Raw genomic sequence first — 22,626 nt, 5'->3', positions numbered from 1 at the left:
TCAAGTAGTTTACCGGCAGGGTGGCAATGACAGGGGCAGGCAGTGCGAGGTGGCCAGGATATGGAGTGACTTGCAATGGCCCCTTGCACCACAGGAACGCTATCAGCAGGGGGCAGCATTGGCGATCTTACCTGTTAAGAGAGGAACTGCAACACACTGCAACGTATGACAGTTGAAATGCACAAGAGGAACCACAGCAGGTGATGGAACCTGACAGAGTGCTCGGTCCATAGGAGGAGCAGCAGGCACTGAGGCCTGGATGACCATCCCACTAGTGGGATCAGCAGGAGACATGAGATATTACGCCTGTGAAAGCTGAGCTGGAAGCTCTCTTGCAAGAGCTGGAACAGGCAACAATAATGTCTGTAAGTCCATCCTGGAAAGACAAACAGTACTCCAGGAGGACAAGCAGGTGGCATCATTTGGCAGGAGGCTGCAGCTGGGCAGCAGGCTCCTGTTTTGGGGTTTGGGTCTGTCCAGAGTAATCCGGTTCCCTGGAACCCGAGTAGAGTTTGGTACCAATGGGATGCTAGCTAGAGAGGTGACTATTATTCTCAGCACATCTTGTGTTCACCTGTAGTCACACCATTCAACCTCTTGGCTCTCTCAGCGATGGTCTTTTGATGGCAAACCCCAACAGCTCTGGCCGTCCACTGGTTCCACAAAGAAATTTGGGAGCTGTGGCATATTTACGTGCCACATTATTTTTGCAATTCCTACAGACGACACTAGATGGCAGGACGGAACTGGAAATAAAATGCAATTTGTTCACGTTTCAGGTGTAGATGAAGTTTACTGAGGGAAATTCTGTTTTAAAATGATCGTTGAATGTGTGGTTTCAGCTCACAGCGGGTTTCAGCTCACAGCGAAGGGCTGTACACGTGGGCGACAGCCCTCCATTGCAACGCCTTGCATCAGTTCCAGCAACTGAAGGGTCGGTTGTGCCTGACATCCGGTACATCGGCGTGTTCGCGCCACGCTGGCAGCTCCCAAGACGGAGAGACCGCGCGCGATGTAACGTGGAAAGAAGGACCGAGAGCAGCGCGTGTGAAAAATAACAGAACAGAAAAGATCCCGTTGTCCTATGGATTCCTCGTGATTCCTACTGATTTCTGGTGATTCATAATGATTCCTAGTAATTCATAGTTATTTCCAGTGATTGCCATCCATTCATAGTGATTTATAATGATTCCTAGTAATTCATAATTATTTCCAATGATTCCCACTAAGTCTTAGAAATTCATTGTGATTCCGCTGATTCTTGATTCCTAGTGATTCAGTGATTCTTAGTGATTCATAATGATTCATACTGCGTCATGGTGATTCATATTGATTTGTAGTGATTCATAGGGATTTCTAGTGATTCCTAGTGATTTGTAGGCATTCTTAGTGAATCATGGTGATTCCTAGATATCCCAAGCGATTCATAATGATTCTGAGAGACTGCTTGTGATTCCTACTATTTCCAGCGATTCATAATGATTCCTAGTGATTAATTATAGTGATTCCCAGTCATTCTTAGATATTATGATTCCAAGTAATTCATTGTGATTTCTACTGATTCTTAGGGATTCCTAATGATTCATAATAATTTGTGGTAATTAGTAGTGATTCTTTGTGATTTGTAGTAATTCCTGCGGTCCTAGTAAAGCCAGATGATGGACTAGGTGAGCTTTCCATAAGGGTCTGGATGTGAAATCAGGGTGTCTTTTTTCTACAGAATGAACATACAACACAAGGGCGCTTAATGAAGTAATAATTGTGGATTAAAAACGACCTTTATCTTACTGCCTAATAATATATGTGTATTTTTTGCACTAATAATGGTCATGTTTTACACTTCTGATGCATGTAACACCCATTTAAGGGTGAAAAATAAACTATTCAGTCTGAGATCTGGGAGCTTAACTTAATGACAAAGGGCATGATGCGTGTTTATAATGGTTTAATGAAGTTGTCCGGGTCTTGGTAATATCATATGACATAATTAAGGCATCATTGTGTGCTGGTGAAATATCCCAGTAAAAGACCTTTCCCACTTCCACAGACTTTTTTTGTTGTTTCAGTGCTTTAAAAAACTGCTGACTCACGAGAGCTATGCATAGATTAGGGAGAAAGTGTTATGTATGAAAGAGATCCCCAATGGACCGGCTGCTCATGAAGAATCAACAAAGGGATCATATTCAAGCAAAAGAACCTACTTCCCACAGGACCCGCAATACGTACACACTGAGACATTTGTCTAGTTTTCCAGACTGAGAAGGGAGCGCGCGCCACATGCCGACCCCGACTCCCCCCCATCAAGCTCCAGCCTCGTTTCGCACCAAACACACCGGTTCTGTGTGTCAGTGGTTGATCCTGGATAAATCTCTCAAATGGACAAAGGAACACCCCCCGATATTCACGTTATGCACAGTGTCGTTTTCTTTATCATTGTTATGATACGGGGGCGCAGTGGTTAAGGTTAGTGGCTCGTGGTTCCAGCAACGCCACTCCTGTTGTAACGGAGTTGGTCAAGGTCCTCAAAATCAACTGCTGCAGTAAGAATATAAAATAAATGACATCAATCAATAAAAAATGTAAAAAGTAAAAAAAATGTAATAAACCAATATATAAAGCGGATTGTACAATAAGAAACAGTGGACAAAGGCGTTACGCAAAGAAACGGGGGAGTTTGTGGGAAACGATGGGCGATAATTGAGTCTCATTAGATGCGGAAATTTCAGAAAAACACAAGAATAAGGACGCGTCGCGACACGGCTCCCTTCGGGTTTCTCTGCACATTCACTCGGCGGGTACCTTCACTGCTGTAGCTTTAGGGGGCACTCATGTGGTAATACAGTATTAATGCTGTCACGTTCACGGGGAGGAGAAGAGCAATAAAAGCCTTTCCGCTCCGGCCGCCTCTTCGGTGACGCGCATGTTGCTGTGAGAGATTTTTTTTTATTTACAAAAAAAAAAGACCAAAACATTGTCTGTCAAACGTCACATGGGGTCAGAAGCAAAACGCTTCCTGCATCGTTCGTCGAGCTTTGCCGTCGTTGACTTGGCACACACGCACGCGCGGGCATCTATCTAGCAGCATGCGTGCGTGAGATGGTCGGCGCGTCAAGATGATCAGCAAGGTGAAGAATGCCATGTCCAGCCTGGTGGGGGGCATCATGCCGCACGGATCCCACCACCAGCACGGATCGGGCGGCGCGCACGGTGGGGGCGGTGGCGGCGGCGGTGCTGCTGAGGCTCTCCCGCCGCGCTTCGCTTACTCCCGGCCCGAGTTCCTGGACCTGACGCCGGAGCTGCTGCAGTACTCCACGGAACACGCCTCCCGACCCGTCCTCACGCCCAGGCGGGACACCCGGCTGCCCTGGCGGACCGGATACGCCGAGTGAGTGTCAGTGCGATCCGCTCCCGGTACCACCGGTACTGGCGCTCCGCAGTATAATTAACCGTGTCGTCGCGACCGCTCGGCGGAAGGAGATGATGTTGTGTGTGTATCTATTCGTGTGTGTGTATCTATTCGTGTGTGTGTGTGTGTGTGTGTGTGTGTGCGTGCGTGCGCGAGCGAGCGCGGCCCTTTCGTTTGCACCTTCGCTGTCCTTGGACCCCCCCTCGCGCTCTTCTGTTCCGCTGAGCGCGTGCCGGACGCGGTAACACCCCCGCGATGCAGGTGATCCACACTGCGGTCGTACAGCCCGAGGAGACGCGATGCGCGCGTGACAACACACGCACACACAATGCAGCAAACATCTTACCTACCGGGATCTTTAGGCTGTAACATCTTTACCGTTCGCTTGTGTCCTAATAATAGCCTAGGGACGAACTGTACAACGATGTAACCATTTTTACTCCAGTATATTCTGACTGTATCCATTCAGCCAGGGTGAGTACCTTGATCAGATGTACTGCAGCAGTACTCGGATTGAAACCAGCAACCTACAGACAGGATTAAACGCCACACACAATCTGCTGTCGCCTAATCACAGTGACAGTTTGCACTAAAACCTGTTCAGTTGTGTGACAACTGAAGCAGAGTATACATGTGGTAAAACAACAAGGGTTCAAGTTAACATGTGGTGCTTAAAGGAAGTTCAGGTCGCGTTCACACCCATCTTAGCATGCTTGTGCAACGATCAAGGACTTTCTCTCTCTCCAGAACTGCAGAACAGACTCCGAAGGGCAGCTTTTGACTTCTCTCAGCAAACAGTAAAGTGGTGTCCACTGAGGTGTTACTGTGGTTTACTGCATCTTTTTAGCCTTGCACTGCGCTGAGACAAGGCCTGTTTTGTCTCTGGTGTGGTGCAGCTGCAAACCCATTTTGAAGAGTCTTCAATTACTTTAAGCTGTTTAATATTCATACTGTACTGTGTGAATAATAAATGCAGGCCATATTCATATTTCTTCTTGGAGATCATTTTTGAAGATGCAGATGTGCAAAGGAAGGAAGGAGACATTCTTGAGATGCACAGAGCGATTTCCTCGTGTCCCTCCAGGTCTACGTTCTTGCGGAGAAGGTTGAGATGACAAGAAACCTTCAGTAGAAGCTGCTTGTTGGAGCTCAGTTCTCTATTTGTGTCCTGTCGGGGACCACGTGGTAATCTTGCAGTACATTTCAGTAATCTTACTTTGACTCTGAACGGTTGTGGTGCAGTCAGATCCTTAATTTCCACCACTCTTTGTGTACCGCAGTAATCAGAATACAGATTTCTGTAGTTATTTTCTCCAGTGAGCTCGATGTGCATCTCCGAGGTCAAGGTACGGGGGCCATCACTGTAACTGTTGGGACAGCTGGTAGCGTAGTGGTTAGAACTTCTGCCTTCGGATCTTAAGGTTGCAGCTTTGATCCCCGTCTCTGGCTGTAGTACCCTTGAGCACAGTATGTACCCTAAATTGCTCCAGTAAAATTACCCAGCTGTATAAATGGGTAAATAATTGTAACCTTCACATTGTAAGTTACTTTTGAGAAAAGTGAAAATCAAAAAAATGGATGGAAATTACTGTAACCATCATAGATCTAGAAGACAGTGTAACATTTTGCAAAACTGTGTCACTTCTTAATTACCATTTGAAGCCAAGATTTAAATTAATTTTATAGCTCCAGTGTCCCTTTTGCCTTATATAACTGGTTAAGACTTTTGCTATCATAGCCGAGCGCATGGAGAGAGTTGTTGCTTCCACCCATTGGTGGCGATCTTAGTAGTGTTAAATTGACAAAGATGGTGATAAGCTGCCATATGACCAGCAGGAAATGTTTGTGTGTTGAATGCACACTTTTTGTTAATGTAGTCTTTGCATATCATTGACTAGTACAGTAGTGACACTGCATAAAATGCAGAAAGGAACAAATCAGTGGTTTGTCAGGGAACATGTCACTACCGCTATAGCGTAGACTTTAACCATGTTCACGGGATGGACAAAGATGTTTCAAGAGCCCTTCTTCAAAAGAGGTTAATTGGATCTTAAAATGCCACTTCTTTAAATTCTGCAGGTTCTCTTGGTCTCCGAGATAACTGTCACAAGTCATAGAACTTCAGGAATGCCCAACCGTTTAAGTAAGAACTTAACTGGAAAAGGGTTACAAACTGCAGCTACGCAAGACCACAGCAGTATCTCTTGGGCCCCTTAGGTGTACCCAGGTACCAGGTGTGGCCCTCGTTTGCCTCCAGAATAGCGCAAATTCACCAGCAAGGCAATGGATGCATTCCACAGGGTTCGCAGTGGCCTGATGGTTTCACACAGATTCTTTCTGCTAATATTGTGTTTCACCTCATCCCAGAGATGCTCTGTTGACTTCAGAGGTGGGAATTGTGTTGACGTAAAGGCCCTGTCGTTTTTGTGTACTTTGCAAGATGGTGTATTGTCCTGCTGGCAGTATTAGTGTGAAAAAGGCTGGCCTGCTCGACCCTAAACCTGACCCTGATCCCTAGCACCTAACCGTAAGGTTGCACAAGTTTTCTACCCAGTTGTACTGAGTCACCTCATTCCCCGTAATAAGTATGGATATTTTCCTCTGACTTCTCTCAATAAGGTTTTTTTGCCCATGGAAGAGCTGCCGGCTAGGTGTCCCCCTCCCAAACTGTAGCGTTGCTGTTTCTGATATGCTGTAGCCAGTGTTGCTGGCACCAGTGATCACGCCATGTTCAAAGTACTTAGATCACACATCCTGTTGATTGTAATGTTCATTCAAACACTGACTGAATGTCTTGATCCTATCTACATGATTTATATACTGAGTCACAACCATGTGAGGAGTGGACTATCTGTGGACGGGCAGGTGTACCTAATTAAAGTAGCTGGTGTGTGTGTATGACAGACCTTTAAAAGTTGCGGTGAATATTTCTGCATAATATTTAGAGGATTTTGAAAATAGTTAATTTCACTCAACAATACCCATTAATTTGTTTTACATCATTTGAAAAACAAAATACTGTTTGAGATGACCCCTTTTTACATTTTTTCACTTAGCAGACACTTTTCTCCAAAGTGACTTACAGTGGATACTATGTAGTGTTACCAGCCCACACACCTTATTCACCAAGGTGACTTACACTGCTAGATACACTACTTACAATGGGTCACTCATCCATACATCAGTGGAACACACTCTCTCTGTGTCATTCACACACTATGGGGAGACCTGAACAGCATGTCGTTGGACTGTGGGAGGAAACCGGAGCACCCAGAGGAAACCCACGCAGACATGGGGAGAAACATGCAAACTCCTCACAGACTGAGCAGGGATCAAACCCACATCCTCTTGCACCAACCAAACGCTGTGAGACAGCAGCAGTACTCGCTGTGCCACTACGCCACCCTTTTTGCCCAGACTCTTTGTCTCAGTGTGTTCTCAGCCTGTCCATATGGACATTGATGTTCCCACTTGGTTGGTCACTTCCTTGGGACCTTTTGTGTCTTTGTTGTCAGGCTCCAAAGCCATAGTGAGTTGCTGAGTTGTTCTCTCCATTGGGGATGTGGTGGTGCAGCAGGTTTGGCTGGGTCTTGCTCTTTGGTGGGTCTGGGGTTCAAGTCTTGCTTGGGGTGCCTTGTGACAGACTGGTGTCCCATCCTGGGTGTGTCCCCTTCCCCTCCTCTGTTGCTGGGTTAGGCAATACTGGACTGCCACAACCCCTCTCAGGACAAGTGGTTTCGGCCGGTGTGTGTTCTCTTCGCTAGTGTATGACCAACTAAATGAAGAGCAGTAAAGACTGTCTGCAAGATTCTGAGGTCCAAATGCCAGGAGAACTTATAATGGATCTGGTCTATTAACAAAGAATTAAGTCATTGTCTGGTCAAATTCAGCATAATGTCACTGCAGTAAAGGCTTAGTTGAAACCTTTGAAAGCTGTCTTCAGAAATGTGTTATTAATGATAGCTTAGAAACTTTGCCATCGGGTGACATGGTGGCGCAGTGGGTAGGTTATCTGGTGACTCTAAATTGCACAGTGTATGAGTGCACAAGTAAATATGGCGTATGAACTGCCACCCTGTGTAAGGTGCTCCCTGCACTGCCTTGTGCCCCCCACTTTTGGAATAGGCTCCAGACCACTGCGACCCTGACGGAGACGAGCGGTTGTGGAGAGCATGCAAATAAACTTCCTCATTTCGCTGCAACATGTTCCATTAAAGGCAGTGATAGCACTTGGTTGCGATGAATATATATTCCAGACAAGACAGTATATTTGAAGAGGTACCGTGCTTTATACAGCAAAAGGAACTGAATGGACACAGAAATGACTGATATTTGAGCTGTCATGAGAGTTTTGTGAGAGTAGAGGGTAAGAAGTACCGCATGCGTGCGAGCGCAGGCACACACACTCAGACAAGGGCAGAGCAGAGTGGGGGTAGCGGGTATGGGCGTGACTACGACGACAAGCGCAACCACTGCACATCCAAAGGTGTTTGTAAGAAAAATGACGAGACACAATACTGGTTTCCCCTGTATGGCGGCGCTGGGCGGAACATCCAAAGAGCCGCTTTCCCTCCATATGCTGTCCGTCCACTGCCACTCGCTGCTCCATTAATACAACAAGCAGAAATTGTGCCGCCTGAGTGATTCCGTCTTTGGGACACGAATTATGGGGTGGGGAGGTCAAGCTACTGGCAGGTGCAGCTCAAGAGAGAAAGGGGCTCACTGGAGCCGTGAGGCTTCTGGGCCTGGGAGGCTAGGAAAGTGCTGAGTCATACTGGGCCCAAAAGGTGAACATTTGGGTCACCATCTTAAGGCACAGGGACTCGTAGTTTGGCCAAACCAGCAAAGCCTCATTGTCCCTCTCCCTGTCAGTCTCTTTCAGTGAGTCAGAAGGAAAGTTCTAGAAGGAGTGAGGCGCTCTATTCTTTTCCTGGTTAGACACTGCTTTCTGAGCCCGTCAGGTCCATGAGAACTTTGTTTGCTCAGTCTGAGAGAGACTGGTAGTAAAAAATCAGGGGTGGTGTGGCACTGCACTCCGGCTGGAACATGACTTGAAAGGCATTTCCTTCGTCTTGTTAAGTTGGTGGAGCTCCAGTGTGTAGGCCACAGCACAAAGACTTTAAAAATTAAGTTTTTTTGCTAAGATGATGCTTACGGAGTTTAGCCAGGCCCCTTCGCTCATCTGCTTCTGCTCACTTGGTGGTCCCACCCACGAAAGGCAAAGCTCGGAGGTTCTCGGTTCTGGGTCCGTTGTGGTGAAATGACCTTCCCCTGTCACTCAGAAACTGCGGAAACTCTGTCTGTTTTCAAGAAGAGTCTGAAAACCCACCTTTTCCAGATCCACTTTGCCCAAGATCTCTTCAGATCATCTATGGCGTAACCGTTCACGCATCGTAACTCCAGAAGCATCCCCAGATACAACCTTTATTCAGCCATTACTCTGGTATTGTACTGCTCATTTGTGTATCTTATAATTTTTAATTTAAAAAAAATGGTGTGGGTATCAGGGTTTGTCTATCCTGTGTCTTATGCACCTACTTGAACGATGAACCTTGGTGCAGCAAGTGGTAGGGAACAAACTAGGTTTGCTTGAGACTTTCATGTCTGCAGCTATGTCTCCTGCTCTCAATGTAATGCATAAATTGTACTTTTGCTGAGATGTACGTCACTTTGGACAAAAGCGTCTGCTAAATGAATAAATGTGAATGTAAACTTCCTCTCTAATTTTGAGTGGAGTGACACTCTTCTTGCACCACTGTAACCATGGAGCTGTTGGACCGAATCAGGTTTGCTTCTGACTCTTTACCATGATCTTGTTCGCTGGCTTGTAAATTACATTTTAAATTGCACCTGACAGCAGGCTTGTGTGTAGCTGCCAATAAATGACCTGAACCCGAGTATAAGGGACACAGCGAGCCCGACCTGTGTGACCTACATGTGCTGTAATAACACATCTTACACCATACTTCTGTCGTCTGTGTCAGTGCAGTGAAAGTGTTTGACGTACGCAGTTTCTTTCTTCTCTCATTAGACACCCGGTGAAAATGAATGGTTTCACTCGTCGGTGTTTTCACAGGCGAGGTACACTGATGGAGTGGGTACTTTCCACTTTCCTGCTGCTCAGAGCACTTCCTCTTTCCCTTCCCCTTCTCGAAGCTCAAAAGAGGCTATGCTCGTGGTCATGAAGGAGGTGCTTTCTGCTCCATCCCTCACCCTCTGACCGTTGCCTTGTCCAGCTGCAGCCGGACCCTGAGTGGGTAGAACCGGTGCCAGCGGGAGTCGGCTGCTTCCTGGGTGTGTGTCTGGCGCTGTGGAGTGTATCCATGATGTCAGCACAATCCAGCTGAGGGAGCTACTAATGCTCATGTTCATGCCTCTTACTGATGGACCAAGGAGATCTAATGGGTCCAGTTTGAAGGTTTAGCATATCATTAGTTCATTGTTGTTCCTCAGCCCAGAGACAGTAAATTGCACAGTTTTACATTTTATATGGTAACAATTTTTTTTTTTTTTTTTTTTTTTTAACTGAAGCAACTCAAGAATTGCACCCTCCCCACCCGCTCCTCAGATATACTCCTTCCTGTCCGGTTCCTTAATATGGCTGCAGAACCAGCCCCTGGTCAGAGCGGGCCGTGCGTAGGTGTGTACTCATCCTCAAGTCCTTCATCGGCATGGCAGGTGCACGTCTGTTATGGAATAGTCCGAAATGTGTTGCTGAAATAATTCTATTGTCCCAAGTCACTTTCTGTTCTCGGACTCCATGTAAGGTTATTTCAGCCCTTTACTGCGTCGTACACCGAAACTTTGCACACGGGCTGTTGTCTCCAAATATGTTCACAATCAGAAATATGCGCTGCAGAGCTGTGCAAAACCAGATGAACAAGACCGGGCTCTCCTTTGACCGAGCCGACCGTACTGGCACATGGGTGCGCCCTGCTCCGCCCGAAGCCTATCGGGTTTTACGGGTTACCTTGCATTGTTACCTTGGCAAAAGAGTGCAATACAGTGTCTCCGGCCGCATCTCTGCTCCTCCACGACCTTGTTGGTGTTCGACCCCAAAGCCTTTGCTCTCTGCTGTGTGGGTGACCACATCAGCATCTCTTCTCCAAAGTGCCTCCAACGTGTTGAGTACAGAAGCATGAGGGTAAACCGCGCAGCCTGAGAAAATATGAAGTCCTTGGCACATCAAGGTGACCTCTGACCCCTGCTTTCCGAGTCCAGTGACACAGCAGTGGAGTGAAAGGTCATGGCAGCATTCCAGAATGCATTAAGGGCTTTGCAGCGGATTGTGAAAGAGCAGTGCAGCGATCATCATGTGGCTGGGCCAGCTCACAGCACGACGCCCGACAGGAAACCTCAACGCCGTCAAAGGCAGGAAGTGTGAGCAGCGTGACCATTTCGCTGTAAAACAAATAGATGCTATCGCAAAGCTCTGCATCGTCACAGCGAACGCACTTGTGTGCCCCGAAATCCACATGCCAGTTTCGCTTTCACTGTCTTTGAGAAGGAACCAAACCTGGGAATTTTCGCCACTTCAGGTTCAATGCCCCGTTCCTCTTCAGTCCACCGCAGGACCTTTCCCTCCAGTCCCAATTAAATGTGTGGCTGAAAAAGAAACCGAATCTGTGAAAAGGCATCATTTCATCAATCACAACACATCTGCGCTTTTCATTCCTGTGATTTTGTGTGTTGCAGTCCATATGACAGCAGTCATGCGAGGGCAAGAACAGTCCGAGCCCTGATTTCTCCAGCTGGTTGCCTTCATCCCAGCAGCGTGACTTCAGTGCATCACAGGAACAGGACCACGCCGCCTCTGTCACAGCAGAAAGCACTATGGTGGTGCTCACAGTGTCCCACTGCACAAGAGGGCTGTGTTACGAAGTAGCAGGGATTGTCTTGCTGTTCCTCAAGAAACGCTAAAAACGATGCAGCCGACTTATCTGTACACACTTCCTCCATTTTTCTGAAACCGAGGACAGAAAAGCATGTGAACCACAACTGAGGGCACTTTTCCTTTGCTCTGCATCCTTCAGTACCAGTACATGCAGTAATTTACCATGTTTTGTGAAAGCCACACTTCCTGCTGCTGCACAAATGTTGTTGAACACACTGCCGTTGGAGATCAACTGACTAGTTTTGGTCACATGTGATTGGGGGGGGTACATGGGAGGGACTTAAATAAAAAAATGTATAGTTTACATGTACTCCTTCTATGCACAGCTAGTGTTTACCTCACTCCTTTACCTAAGAAGTCACACTGCTACACAGGGCACACAGAACTCCTTACAACCTTTCAGCAATGTCTACAGCAGTGCAATATACCACGCACGCACAGTAGATTCACCAGTTCACCCAAAACGCGTCTCTGGCCTGTGGGAGGAAACCTACAAAAACACAGTGAGAATATGTAAATGTACCATGCAGATGCTACAGAGACTGAGCTGGGATTGAACCTCCATCCAGTCGCTCAGCCCAGGAGTTAGGAGACACCAGCACCACCCGCTGTACCACAGTCCCCAGAACAATAATGAAAAATATATTTAATTTCTAGGGGGGTCTGGTGGCACAGCGGATTTGACCGGGTCCTGCTCTCTACTGGGTCAGGTGCTCGAGTCCTGCTTGCGACAGACTGGTGTCCCACCCTGAGCATGTCCCCTCCCCCTCTGGCCCTACACCCTGTGTGCTTCTGGGTTGTGCTCTGGCTCATCACAACCCTGCTTGGGACAAGCAGTTTGAGACTTTGTGTGTGTGTGTGTGTGTGTGTGTGTGTGTGTGTGTGTGTGTGTATTTAATTTCTAGCAACCAGAACTGTGCAGAACTTTTTTTTTTTTTCACTACCTGCATGTTAAAAACAATTGGAATTATCTGCACGTTTGCTTTTGCTTTTGCTCACATCACAAAACAAAATCCGAAGCCATTTTGAGCCACACCTCCGACACCCAGAGCTCATAATATGTTATATTTTTTATATATATATATATATAACATGTATTATAATATATATATATATATATATATATATTTATAATTACTTGTTAAACACTGGCTTACAAATTGTTACTTTCTAGAATGCCCAGGAGGGGTGGGCAACCACTGGCCTGTGGACCCCAGAGGTTTTTTCAAGCGCACCGTCCTCAGGAGCTGGTGCTGTCCTGAATGCATGGATTCTTTTCATTCTTATGCATCTCAGTGGTGGTGATCGTGCCCCGGCTCATTGCACTCCACTCCATGCTTTTGGCTCATGGCAGCAGACAAGATCGCTTTTTATAAGCTAGATTTGGACTCCCCCCACCCCACCCCACAGGAGGGTGGTCTTATGTGAGCACCGTGACGTATTTGAACTGGACCAAGCTGTCGCTCCAATGCTTTCTCCTCCAGGCTACAGTGACAGCGCCATGGGTACGAGGGCACGGTCCCAGGCGAGGCTCTCGGTCCCTTGTCTCTTCTGTGCTTGCGCCGTGGTTCTCCGCCTCCTTGGAGCTCTTGACCTTTACCGTGGTATAAGTAACAGCTCGGGCTCTGTTGCTTTGGCAGTGCTTGCTGACAGCCAGCTGACAGACAGTTCATGTGGCTCTAATGGCTGGAAGGAAGTGATGGGACTTGACGACAAGTCACAGTGCCTTTTGCCTTTCTTCCGCATATATTACACATCCTTGCACCGTCACATCCAGCCGTTTGCGGCCCCTGCCGCACACACACGGTGCGACACAATATAGCACAAGCACAAATGGGGACTATTACTTTACAGTGTGTAGCAGAATCTTCTTTTGTGCACTCTGCTCTTTATGAAACATGTACAGTCCTGGAATACGACAAGCAAATGTAGAGGGAGCATTTACGCTGTTGGTGTCAAAGGTCATTTCTGCTCCGCTCTCCTTCGTCTGTAGATACGGTGACGGATGTTCTGTCCCAGCCACAAGCCACCTGATTCTTTTATTAGTTCACTCCTGATTCTCTTCCATTTCTTCCAGTTCTGTCTCTTGTGTTCCACCTTCCCACGTGAACCAGGAAGCTGAGTGCTGTTGCCACCTCCTGGTTCGCACCCCCTGCAGGCCCAAACCAGCACCCCTCAGCCGATTACCATGTACCGCTACACAACTTGCAGTGACAGTCAAACCTTCCACAGAAGCCAGACATGAAGCCCACTTTGCTATGTGGGGTTTGATCCCTGAGTTCATGCACATTGCTGCTGTGAGACAGGTAGCGGAGGATGAAGGAGGAGGAGCGCTGCTCTGATACTGAACTCCTCAGCAGTTTGGGAGCAGTGGAGAAACTGACATATTAGGGAGCTCACACCGTCCACCATCCACATGCTCTGCGCTGCTGTCTGTTAATCGGAGCTGATGATGTTGTCCCCTTGGGGTGGGGTCTGTCCGCTGTCTTCTGAAGGGTCATCAATGCTGGGAAGAGCATGCTGAATGAGGACCAGGCCTGCTGCGAGCGCCTCTTTGTGAAGAAGAGCAGTGGCAAGCAGCGCAACTCTGTGCTGTTGGAGGACCACGGGGTAAGAATTGGCCTGTCTGCATGATGCCACTCCCCTGGAAGGGAGCCCCTCGCTCTTCTTTTTCTTCCATTTATTGACACCACCCCCCTCCATGTAGATTTGCTTGTAGAAAAACGTGCTGAGTCGGGTCTGATGCTGCTTTTCCCTCAAAACACTTGAGATGCCAAAACGCTCATAATTGAGGCCACACACAGTTGATGTTTGTATTTCAAGCAGCTTCATGTTTTTTAAAAATACCTCAGTTTTTCTTGTAATTTGGATCAGTCTGAAACAAACCAAGAAAGTGCTTGTGTTAGTAAGTGATCACCGATCATTTTCTGAGTGAGAAGGAAAGGAAACCACTGGAGGTTATAGAACACATTCTTTGGATGTGACCATTTGTTAAACACACCTAAACTTAAAAAAAAAAAAAAAAACTTTTACTAAAGAATAATTCTGAATTATTCAACTGACCAGAACCTGCGAATGACTGAGTAGACTTTCATTATTTGCTGTGTTCTTATTAAACAAATGATCAGTTAGATCAAGGCACATTTATTACAAGGTCAGTTTGAAGAAAAACCAGCATAGAGTGGGGTCCACAAGCAAATGATGGAGTCTGGAAGGGGGGGTAGCAAATGAATAAATAATATACATGGTTTTACACTGTTCACTTCATGTCTTCACCTGCCGCCGAAACCAATGACATCATCAATTAGCTCTCCAGCTCTGGGGCAGTCGAGGGATAACCCCGGCCCCCGGGGCACCACTAAATATGTTGTTATAGATTTTTGCTCTGTTTCCAGCTGTGTTGTTGCCCCCTGCAGCTCTGTCACTCTTTGCCATGGTGTCCTTTGCCAGAGGGGAGCACAGTGTCACAGGAATTAGTGAAAAGACACACCCTGATGTCTTTGAGAGAAAGAGCAAGGATAACTGTAAACTTTTTGTTTTATTGTATTATTATTTGCATTTTCTTTTTTAATCTAAGCAGTATTTTTTTGTCTGGTATGACTTAGTTACCCCCTTTTTTTTTGCCTGAACCATTTGCCAGTACAGCACCCTGTATTCTCCATCTCCACAAACAATGCTGCTGAAACACTGGGGATCCTTCACCTGTGGTTCGCTTTGTCTTACACAAAGTGGACCTTACACTGTGTGTGTCTGTGTATGATTGAAGGATGGCACAGGCATCCCACTCCATTTCTGGGGAGTCTTCGATGGCCACGCAGGCTCCGGCGCCGCTATCGTGGCCTCCCGGCTCCTGCACCGCCTCATTCGGGACCGACTGTGTGACATCGCTCACCTGCTGGAGAACCCGGCCCAGGCACCCCCCATCTGCTTGACCAAGAACGGAAGCCCCTACCAGGTGGACTCCAAGAAGGGAGCACCACTGGAAGAGGACCCAGACTCGCCAAACGACCCCTCAGCCCACTTCTACATGGAGAAGACAGTCACCCTGGAGTCGCTCGTGATGGGCACCATTGAGAATGCCTTCAAGCAGATGGTAAACACAGGGCACTACTGTAATTCACCATGAAATTTGTCTTTCACATCACAGACTTCTTATGTACAGGTCCAGTTACAGTCCTGTCATTCCTAACGAGCAGCTGTGTTTCATACTAGCACCTTCGCTTCCAAATGGGGCGGTAGGATGCAATGGACAGAGGTTAAAATCCCACTCCTGCTCTGGTACCATTGATCCACATGCACTTACCTGGTATTTGTCCACTGGAAATTATCTAGCTATAAAAATGAATAAATCATTGTATTTACTTTGGAGAAAAGCATCAGCTACACAAAAAAGTGTACATGCAAACTAACTGCTCACATTGCTTGATTCAAGAATTTACTGCATGTCCAGCTTCACAGCTGAGGTTCTGTAGGCCAGCAGATAGTGCTTCCGATGCTCTTGAGAACTGGCTGCACTGGGGGGGCCAAATGGGTTTCGGTAACATGAGACAGGATTGAACTGAATCAATACATTTGCTGAGTATCTGAAACAGTGCTCTGAGTGCGACACAGCCCAGTACAGTTAGCTTTTCTTCTTGGGGTGGTCAGCGTGGAAAGGACCAGAACGGTTCATTGTTCAGTCTCTGTCCAAGTCCTCCCGTGGGTCTAGATCAGTTACTGTTCATAGTGTGTGTTGCTGTAGGACTTGTTCATGAACATCCAGCCTGTTTACCTTGTATCTGTAGCCGTGACACCTGGATACGGTTTCAAGCTGCCGGTGTGGAAAGTCTTGGTCTGTCTCGTCTCATCCATGTGTTTCTTCACCACCTTTAAAGGATGACTTAATTGAAAAGGAGAAGAGTTCCTACAGCATATCTGGGGGATGCTGTGCCTTAGCAGCTGTGCATTTGATGGGGAAACTTTACATAGCCAATGCTGGAGATAGCAGGTAAATGGCTGGATGCACCTCCACCCCTCACCCTGATACGCCTTTTTGTCAACATACAGTACTTACCCATGTACACTGTTTGGTACCATCTGGGTAAATGAACAACAGTATCCAGGATCACAGAGTCCATACAGTGTCAGTCACTGCAGATTCAGTCACCATGGCAATGGGTCAACTGCAGGACGGGCCGTGTTACAGTACCCTCTGCTGACTTGCCCATGTACTACACCACCACTCTCCATCAATGTCTTCTGTCCAGCCATTTCGGGCCCTGCCGCTAGACATGAGCTCTGTGTCCTCATTGGCTCCTGTCCGTCCCCGCAGAGCCATCATCATTCGCAACAACGAGGTCATCCCCATGTCCAGCGAGTTCACGCCTGAAACAGAGAGGCAGCGTCTGCAGTATCTCGTAAGAACTCGTCGGGTACCTCAGAGCTTCCATGGACAACACTGTGGTTTTAACCTGATCGTAGCTCATCGGGTTTATATTTAAGCTCTGAGCACCAACTCTGTTCCCCTGAAGTAGAGATTTAGATGCTGCCAGAACGGGATGATTGTTATTTTAAATTGAATGAAGCAATATGCTGTATGTTGCTCAATGCTGCAAACTATTTTCGGTTTATGCTTAGCAGTAATACCTCACTCTCATGGGATGGTCATGCCTTGTTACTGCAATCTTGTCCTTGCCCCGCATGTTGGCATTTGCTGAAATTATCTGTCTCATTGTCTTCATGCACCTCTAGGGCTTCCTGAGGCCCGAGCTGCTGGGGAATGAGTTTACCCCCATTGAGTTCCCCCGCAGGATCCAGCAAAAGGAGCTGGGCAAAAAGATGCTGTTCAGGGACCACACAATGACCGGCTGGTATTAACCTCCCTGATGCTTTTTGTGTGTGTGTGTGTGTGTGTGTGTGTGTGTGTGTGTGTGTGTGTGTGTTGACCCTGTATGTGCCCTGCTCATGCATGTTAGCCAGGTTGATGTGGCTGCCTGTACCCTTATTAGAAATATGTTTGCTGACATTGTGGACATGAGTAACTGTACTACTATAATGTCTCAGTCAAATAATATATTATGAAAAAACTAAGAAATAAAATAATGTATGAAGCTTGAAATGAGTTGAGAGCTACAGTAACATCTGCTATATTAAAATAACGTGATAATGTTTTTTTCTCCAGGGGTTACAAGACAATTGTTGAGGAGGATCTCAAGTTCCCGCTGATATATGGAGAAGGCAAAAAAGTAATTTTTTATTTTTTTTTTAATTTGTCAAGACATTTGCACACCATCTTATATTGCACTTCCAAAAAACATGGTCAGTAATTAAGAGTAGGGTAAGTGCCATCAAACTGGATTCGGCTCATGGCAACCATGCACTTTTCACGGTAAGGACGGGTACGGAAGTGGTTCACTACTACCATGCGAGTAAACACTGCACATCCTGAGCCCGATTCGAGAATACCCCTGAACACAGAGCTTCAGTGCCGCACTGATTAGTGTGAACCACTGTGCCACCATGCTCATCAGAAATACGTCCCGTTTCAGTAACTAGGATTGCTGCTCTGGCTAAACTGCCTCTACCTGTATAGAACTTCACCTGCGGTATGCTGTCATTATTTTACTTACTTCAGTGACATTTTATCCTAAAAAGAGTATGTATTGAGTATTTTCTTGTCACAGGTAGCTTAGTTGGGGCCTTTTGTTGAATTCTGAGACACATCCAGCTCCTGGTCTGGAACCCAGCACAGGCTTGGTGTAAAGAGGTGCTGGCAGGATGTGAGGTGGGGATTACCTGTTCTCCTCTTGAGACAAATGAATGCTTTGGACATCGAGGAGGGTTTGGGCGTCGCGTACGGACCCCCCCAGTACAACTTCCCTCCGTTTCCTCAAGCCGTTTTCATTCACTGCAGTCCCAATGTTATGCCGAAAGGCTTCCATTACCACAGTTTCACCTGTACACTCATTTTCTTCACCGTGTCACACACAGATAGCACTTAGCTTCACTAAGCCATTAAGGCAAGAAGCCGGCAGATAACAGTGGCTGTCTGTGTGATAGACAGCTGCCGGAAGCATTGTTTCAGGAGGAGAGGAGTTGCTTCGGCACAGCGCTCCAGCCTCTAATCCCTCACAAGTGGATTTTCCTGGAAGGAGGAACACAGCAGTGACAAGTGCACCTTCAGTGACTTACTCGTTGCATATGTGTGTGTCTCAGGCTCGAGTGATGGCCACCATTGGTGTGACACGGGGCCTGGGGGACCATGACCTCAAGGTGTACAACTCCAACATCCACATCAAGCCCTTCCTGTCCTGCTGCCCTGAGGTGAGCCTGAAGGGGCGAGCTTATGACTGCGTTGAGAAATGATGTTCAAGATGTTTAAAAAAACCTGTAAGGCATTTCAGATCATCTCTAATGTTATACTGTAGATATCAGTGCTGTAATTCATGTTTTTGCTTCTCCTTAAGGATAAACGGACATAAGTGTGATTTACTGGGGAACTGTGGTGTCAAATGAGAAATGCACACAGTGTTTTAATTTTCTCCCCCGTTCCTGCTGCCAACCTCAAACAGGTTAAGGTGTATAACCTAACGGAGTATGAACATGGCCCCGATGACGTTATGGTTATGGGTACAGATGGATTATGGGACGTCACCACGGACAGGGAGGTTGCTGATGCAGTCACAAGCTTCCTGTCATGCTGTGACCCCAACGACTCTATGAGGTACGTGTACAGCTTACTGGTACGGAATAATGTAGGCCTCAGCCCAGGGGCCTGATGGACTCATTTAACCCACAGCCTGCTGGTATATGATGCAAGAGTTGATTTTGATTATGTAATTTACACTTTGTGTGTAGTAGATAAACGCAGAATACATTTTTAAGAAATGCAAAACAAATTCATAAAAATAAACAACAGTAAAGCAGCACTTGCAGTGAAGGGTATGTTCTCTATTTCCAACCTCTCATCACAAATCTGAACAATGAAATTAATACTTTCAATCAGGAGCGTTTGCATCAAGGCAGCGGGGAGCCTCAACAGGTAGTACTGGTGCATCTCAGCTCCTGGGCTGTGGCTTTGGACATGGGCTTCAACCACGCTCAGTCTGTGTGGGTTTCCTCTCACAGTCCGAAAATATGTTTCGTGTGGATCAGGGAATTCTGATTCCAAATTCTGTGTGTGTGTGTGACTGCCCTGTAACAGACTGGCATCACGTCCAGGGTGTACCCTGTCTCACACCCTATGCTTCCTCTATAGGCTCAAGACCGCAAAAACCCTACATCACCATTAGCAGTTGCTGATAATGTATGGATAGATGGATCCATCTATAAGTGTCTGCATCGAACACACACACACTCAGCACTGCACTGCACACCTAAACCCAACCCTGTTTCCTGCAGGTGCACATGTGCTGTCAGTCTGTGGTGATTCTGGAACCGCCTTCATTCGTTTCTCATGCGCTACTCTGACCAGTTTGGTTAAACAGCGGTGCCTGTAAACATAACGAATGTGTTTCATGGTCATTTTATTGCTGATGTTACTACATGGCAGAAAAAATTTATTCATTTTGCTGAATTGTGTACCAAACACTGCAAATTAAACTTTTCATGAGTATTATGATGTGAATATCCCCTTTATTCGCTTTAGCGATCAATGTGTGATGCTCTGAATTACACGGTAACTGACTCTGGAGATTTCTCTGACATTTCATTGTCCCGCTGTGTTCGTGCAAGGAGTTCCTCTTGAACCGTGAAAAGGGATGCGTTTTCAGAAGCCCAGTGCAGATGGGACTCATAATTTTGTTATATTCTTGATCTGCAAACTGAGAAGAGGATAACTGTTGCTCGGTGTCATAGTGGCTAGCAAGGAATAGAACAATGTAAGTGGTGGCAGTTTGTCTTCTATCAGTGCTCTTGGAAGTTTAACAAATTCTTGCCAGGAGACCCAGGAGCATTTCAAGTGGGACATAGAGGTGTCTGCAGTCAATCCTTTATTTAAACTTCTTTTGTTTTTGAAAGACTACACATTTTTTTTTTTAATTTTCTGAACTTAGAGTACCATATAGTGTGATATTTGAATGATATTTTATTTCGATATTGTAAATCAGAAGTATCTCTGTCACTAAAATGAGAATCACAGGAATTTTAAACCATTTTCATTCTCACATTGCGTGTATGTTGTACAGAAACAGCAATATTGTTGATACAAAACGTTTTAAGTTTAATGCTGTAAATTTAAGAACTTCACAAATGAAATGAAAGGGACATATTTGATCAACTCATCAAATTAAAGGTACCACTAGGTGGCACAAACAGGTCAGCTGAATCCCACATCCTGCAAGTACAGACACTCCTCACTTAACGACCTACCTGTTTAACGACCGCGCGGACTTCCGACCAGCTCTCCGACCAGTCGGTATTGTATGTTCTATGAGAACTTTGGTCGTGGAAACGGCAGCGTGGCATCTCAGCACGTGAGCACGACAGCACGTGACTTGCTGCAAAATCAGTATCAGCGGTGAGGCGGCAAGCACAGACGTAGAAGCAGCAGAAAAATTTGTTGACCAATTTGATGAAATCATCGAGAAAGGTGACTACTGTCCGGAATAGATCTTCAATGTGGATGAAACTGGACTTTTTTGGAAGAAAATGCCCGAAAGGTCCTACATACACAAAGAAGCTAAAACAATGCCTGGTTTCAATGCTTTTAAGGACAGGGTCATGTTGTTGTTGGGAGGAAATGTCACTGGGTTCAAGTTAAAGCCTTTCCTCATCTATCACTCCGAGAACCCACATGCATTGAAGCAGGTTAGTAAGCGCACACTACCAGTACAGTATGCTTGAAATATCGGTAAGGGGTGGCTCCTCACTTATCGACCAATTCGCTTAACGACCTAGTCGTAGGAACGGAACTCAGTCGTTAAGTGAGGAGTATGTGTTTTGAGGAGGAAATAATTTTTACACCCTGTTTGGTCTTTGCTCCCCGCTCCTTGTCTAGGTACACGCTGGCAGCGCAGGACCTGCTGATGCGCTCGCGAGGAGTGCTAAAAGAGCGCGGATGGCGACTGCCTAACGACAGGCTTGGCTCAGGGGACGACATCACTGTGTTTGTCATACCCCTGGTGGGGCTCCGGTGGGAGACATGACAGACCCCACCGCAGACTGCCAGCTGAGGAGGAGCTCCTGCACACACAAGCCAGCAGTGTATACCCCCTTGCTCCCCTCCACTGGTCATGGAGGGGCAGGAAGACAAAGTACTTACTATTTAAGTGTAACCATCCTAACTGACCTAAGTTGTCCTCCTATGCTCCCCCCCACCCCCAACAGACTCATGCTGCAGGTGTTAGATTACATCATTAGCTGCCCACCCACCCGCATTTGTTGTTTTTTACAACCTTTTCACATATGCAAAATCACTGCATCTCTGAAAAGACAAAACATGGCTCGAACAGCTTCCACAGAGTAGCCACATTGTGACCAGAGTGCCATCTGTGCCGCTATTCCTGTGTTCAGGCTGTATGGAACGACTGTCAGGATCCCAAACTTATGACCAGAAGGCCGTGGCCTCCAGTCACAGTTGGAGTGGCCTTTCATTAAAAAATAAATAATGAGTTCCTTATTAGAGTGACTAAGTGGTAAACCCTTGAACCCAGCTCCAGATACAAGACCCTGATGGTGAAAGGTAATCTTGTAAGAACCTTAAATCAGCTTGGGTTGTTATTAAAATAATGACCATTATTTCTTTCCTTACTGCTGCCTTCAGTTCTGATGAGTGTTTCTCTTTATTCACTGTGCTCATGTTCTCAAATCTGGCAGTCTGTTAATGTGACTGATGAATAAAGGATCTCATAGACAAAAGGCACATGATGGGATTAGCTAATAACTTGACCTGCACGAAGACCAAGACAGCTGTGGATGTGGGGACCATGCTTGCCTTCCTTCATTCCTTCCTTCCTTCCTTCCTCTTAGGATGGCATAAAGGAGTCTCCCTTTTTCCCTTTGACTATCCTGGCAAACCAATTGTCAGTCACCCCACAAAAGGCAGACACTAACAAACACTCGATGCTTTTAGGAAGCTGAAACAGAACAAGAGCCTGCCTTGCACAAGGCACACACGTGCGCATCATATGTGGTACATGCACCCAATAATTTGGAATGCGGTTGAACTATGACGTTGACTTTCTTACTGCTGTCTGACATGGACCTAAGTAGTTAGTTGGGCACTTGTGGGTGTGTGTTTATCAATGGCTAATTCAAGTGTTCTTCAGTGGGGTCGTGACGTGAGTTACGCCAGTATGAAAGTTATGGACCTTTTGTATGCTGCTTTGAATTCTCCAAAAGATGACTC

The 22,626-nt window shown here is 46.5% G+C and overlaps 1 protein-coding gene across 3 annotated transcripts; it reads left to right on the top strand.

The window, feature by feature from the left end:
• The first annotated feature begins 2,153 nt into the window (after positions 1-2,153).
• ppm1j (protein phosphatase, Mg2+/Mn2+ dependent, 1J) lies at positions 2,154-22,178 on the top strand. 3 transcript variants are annotated; one of them, XM_029247805.1, is made up of 11 exons: positions 2,154-3,385; positions 13,796-13,924; positions 14,751-14,763; positions 15,067-15,393; positions 16,175-16,287; positions 16,612-16,696; positions 17,031-17,149; positions 17,461-17,524; positions 18,495-18,602; positions 18,851-19,002; positions 21,277-22,178. In XM_029247805.1, the coding sequence occupies exons 1-11, from the start codon at positions 3,114-3,116 to the stop codon at positions 21,422-21,424; spliced, it is 1,530 nt and encodes a 509-aa protein (XP_029103638.1). In that variant the 5' UTR covers positions 2,154-3,113; the 3' UTR covers positions 21,425-22,178. The 3 variants fall into 3 exon arrangements, with proteins under 3 accessions (XP_029103638.1, XP_018601266.2, XP_029103637.1); XM_018745750.2 differs by lacking the exon at positions 14,751-14,763 and having other exon boundaries at positions 13,796-13,910; XM_029247804.1 differs by lacking the exons at positions 14,751-14,763; positions 21,277-22,178 and adding an exon at positions 19,537-19,944 and having other exon boundaries at positions 13,796-13,910.
• The last annotated feature ends 448 nt before the right edge of the window (positions 22,179-22,626 follow it).

This window comes from Scleropages formosus, chromosome 22 (genome assembly GCF_900964775.1).
Source record: "Scleropages formosus chromosome 22, fSclFor1.1, whole genome shotgun sequence".
In the NCBI taxonomy this organism is placed as follows: domain Eukaryota; kingdom Metazoa; phylum Chordata; class Actinopteri; order Osteoglossiformes; family Osteoglossidae; genus Scleropages; species Scleropages formosus.
Note: the sequence above shows the minus strand (reverse complement) of the source record. Positions and strands in the feature narration are given on the sequence as shown.

Bases quoted from the DNA above. Each gene is read 5' to 3' on its own strand.
- ppm1j (XM_029247805.1), top strand. From the start codon at position 3,114: ATGATCAGCAAGGTGAAGAATGCCATGTCCAGCCTGGTGGGGGGCATC. The intron at 3,386-13,795 runs GTGAGTGTCAGT...TGTCTTCTGAAG, and splicing joins TGGCGGACCGGATACGCCGA to GGTCATCAATGCTGGGAAGA. The intron at 17,525-18,494 runs GTAATTTTTTAT...TGTGTGTCTCAG, and splicing joins TATATGGAGAAGGCAAAAAA to GCTCGAGTGATGGCCACCAT.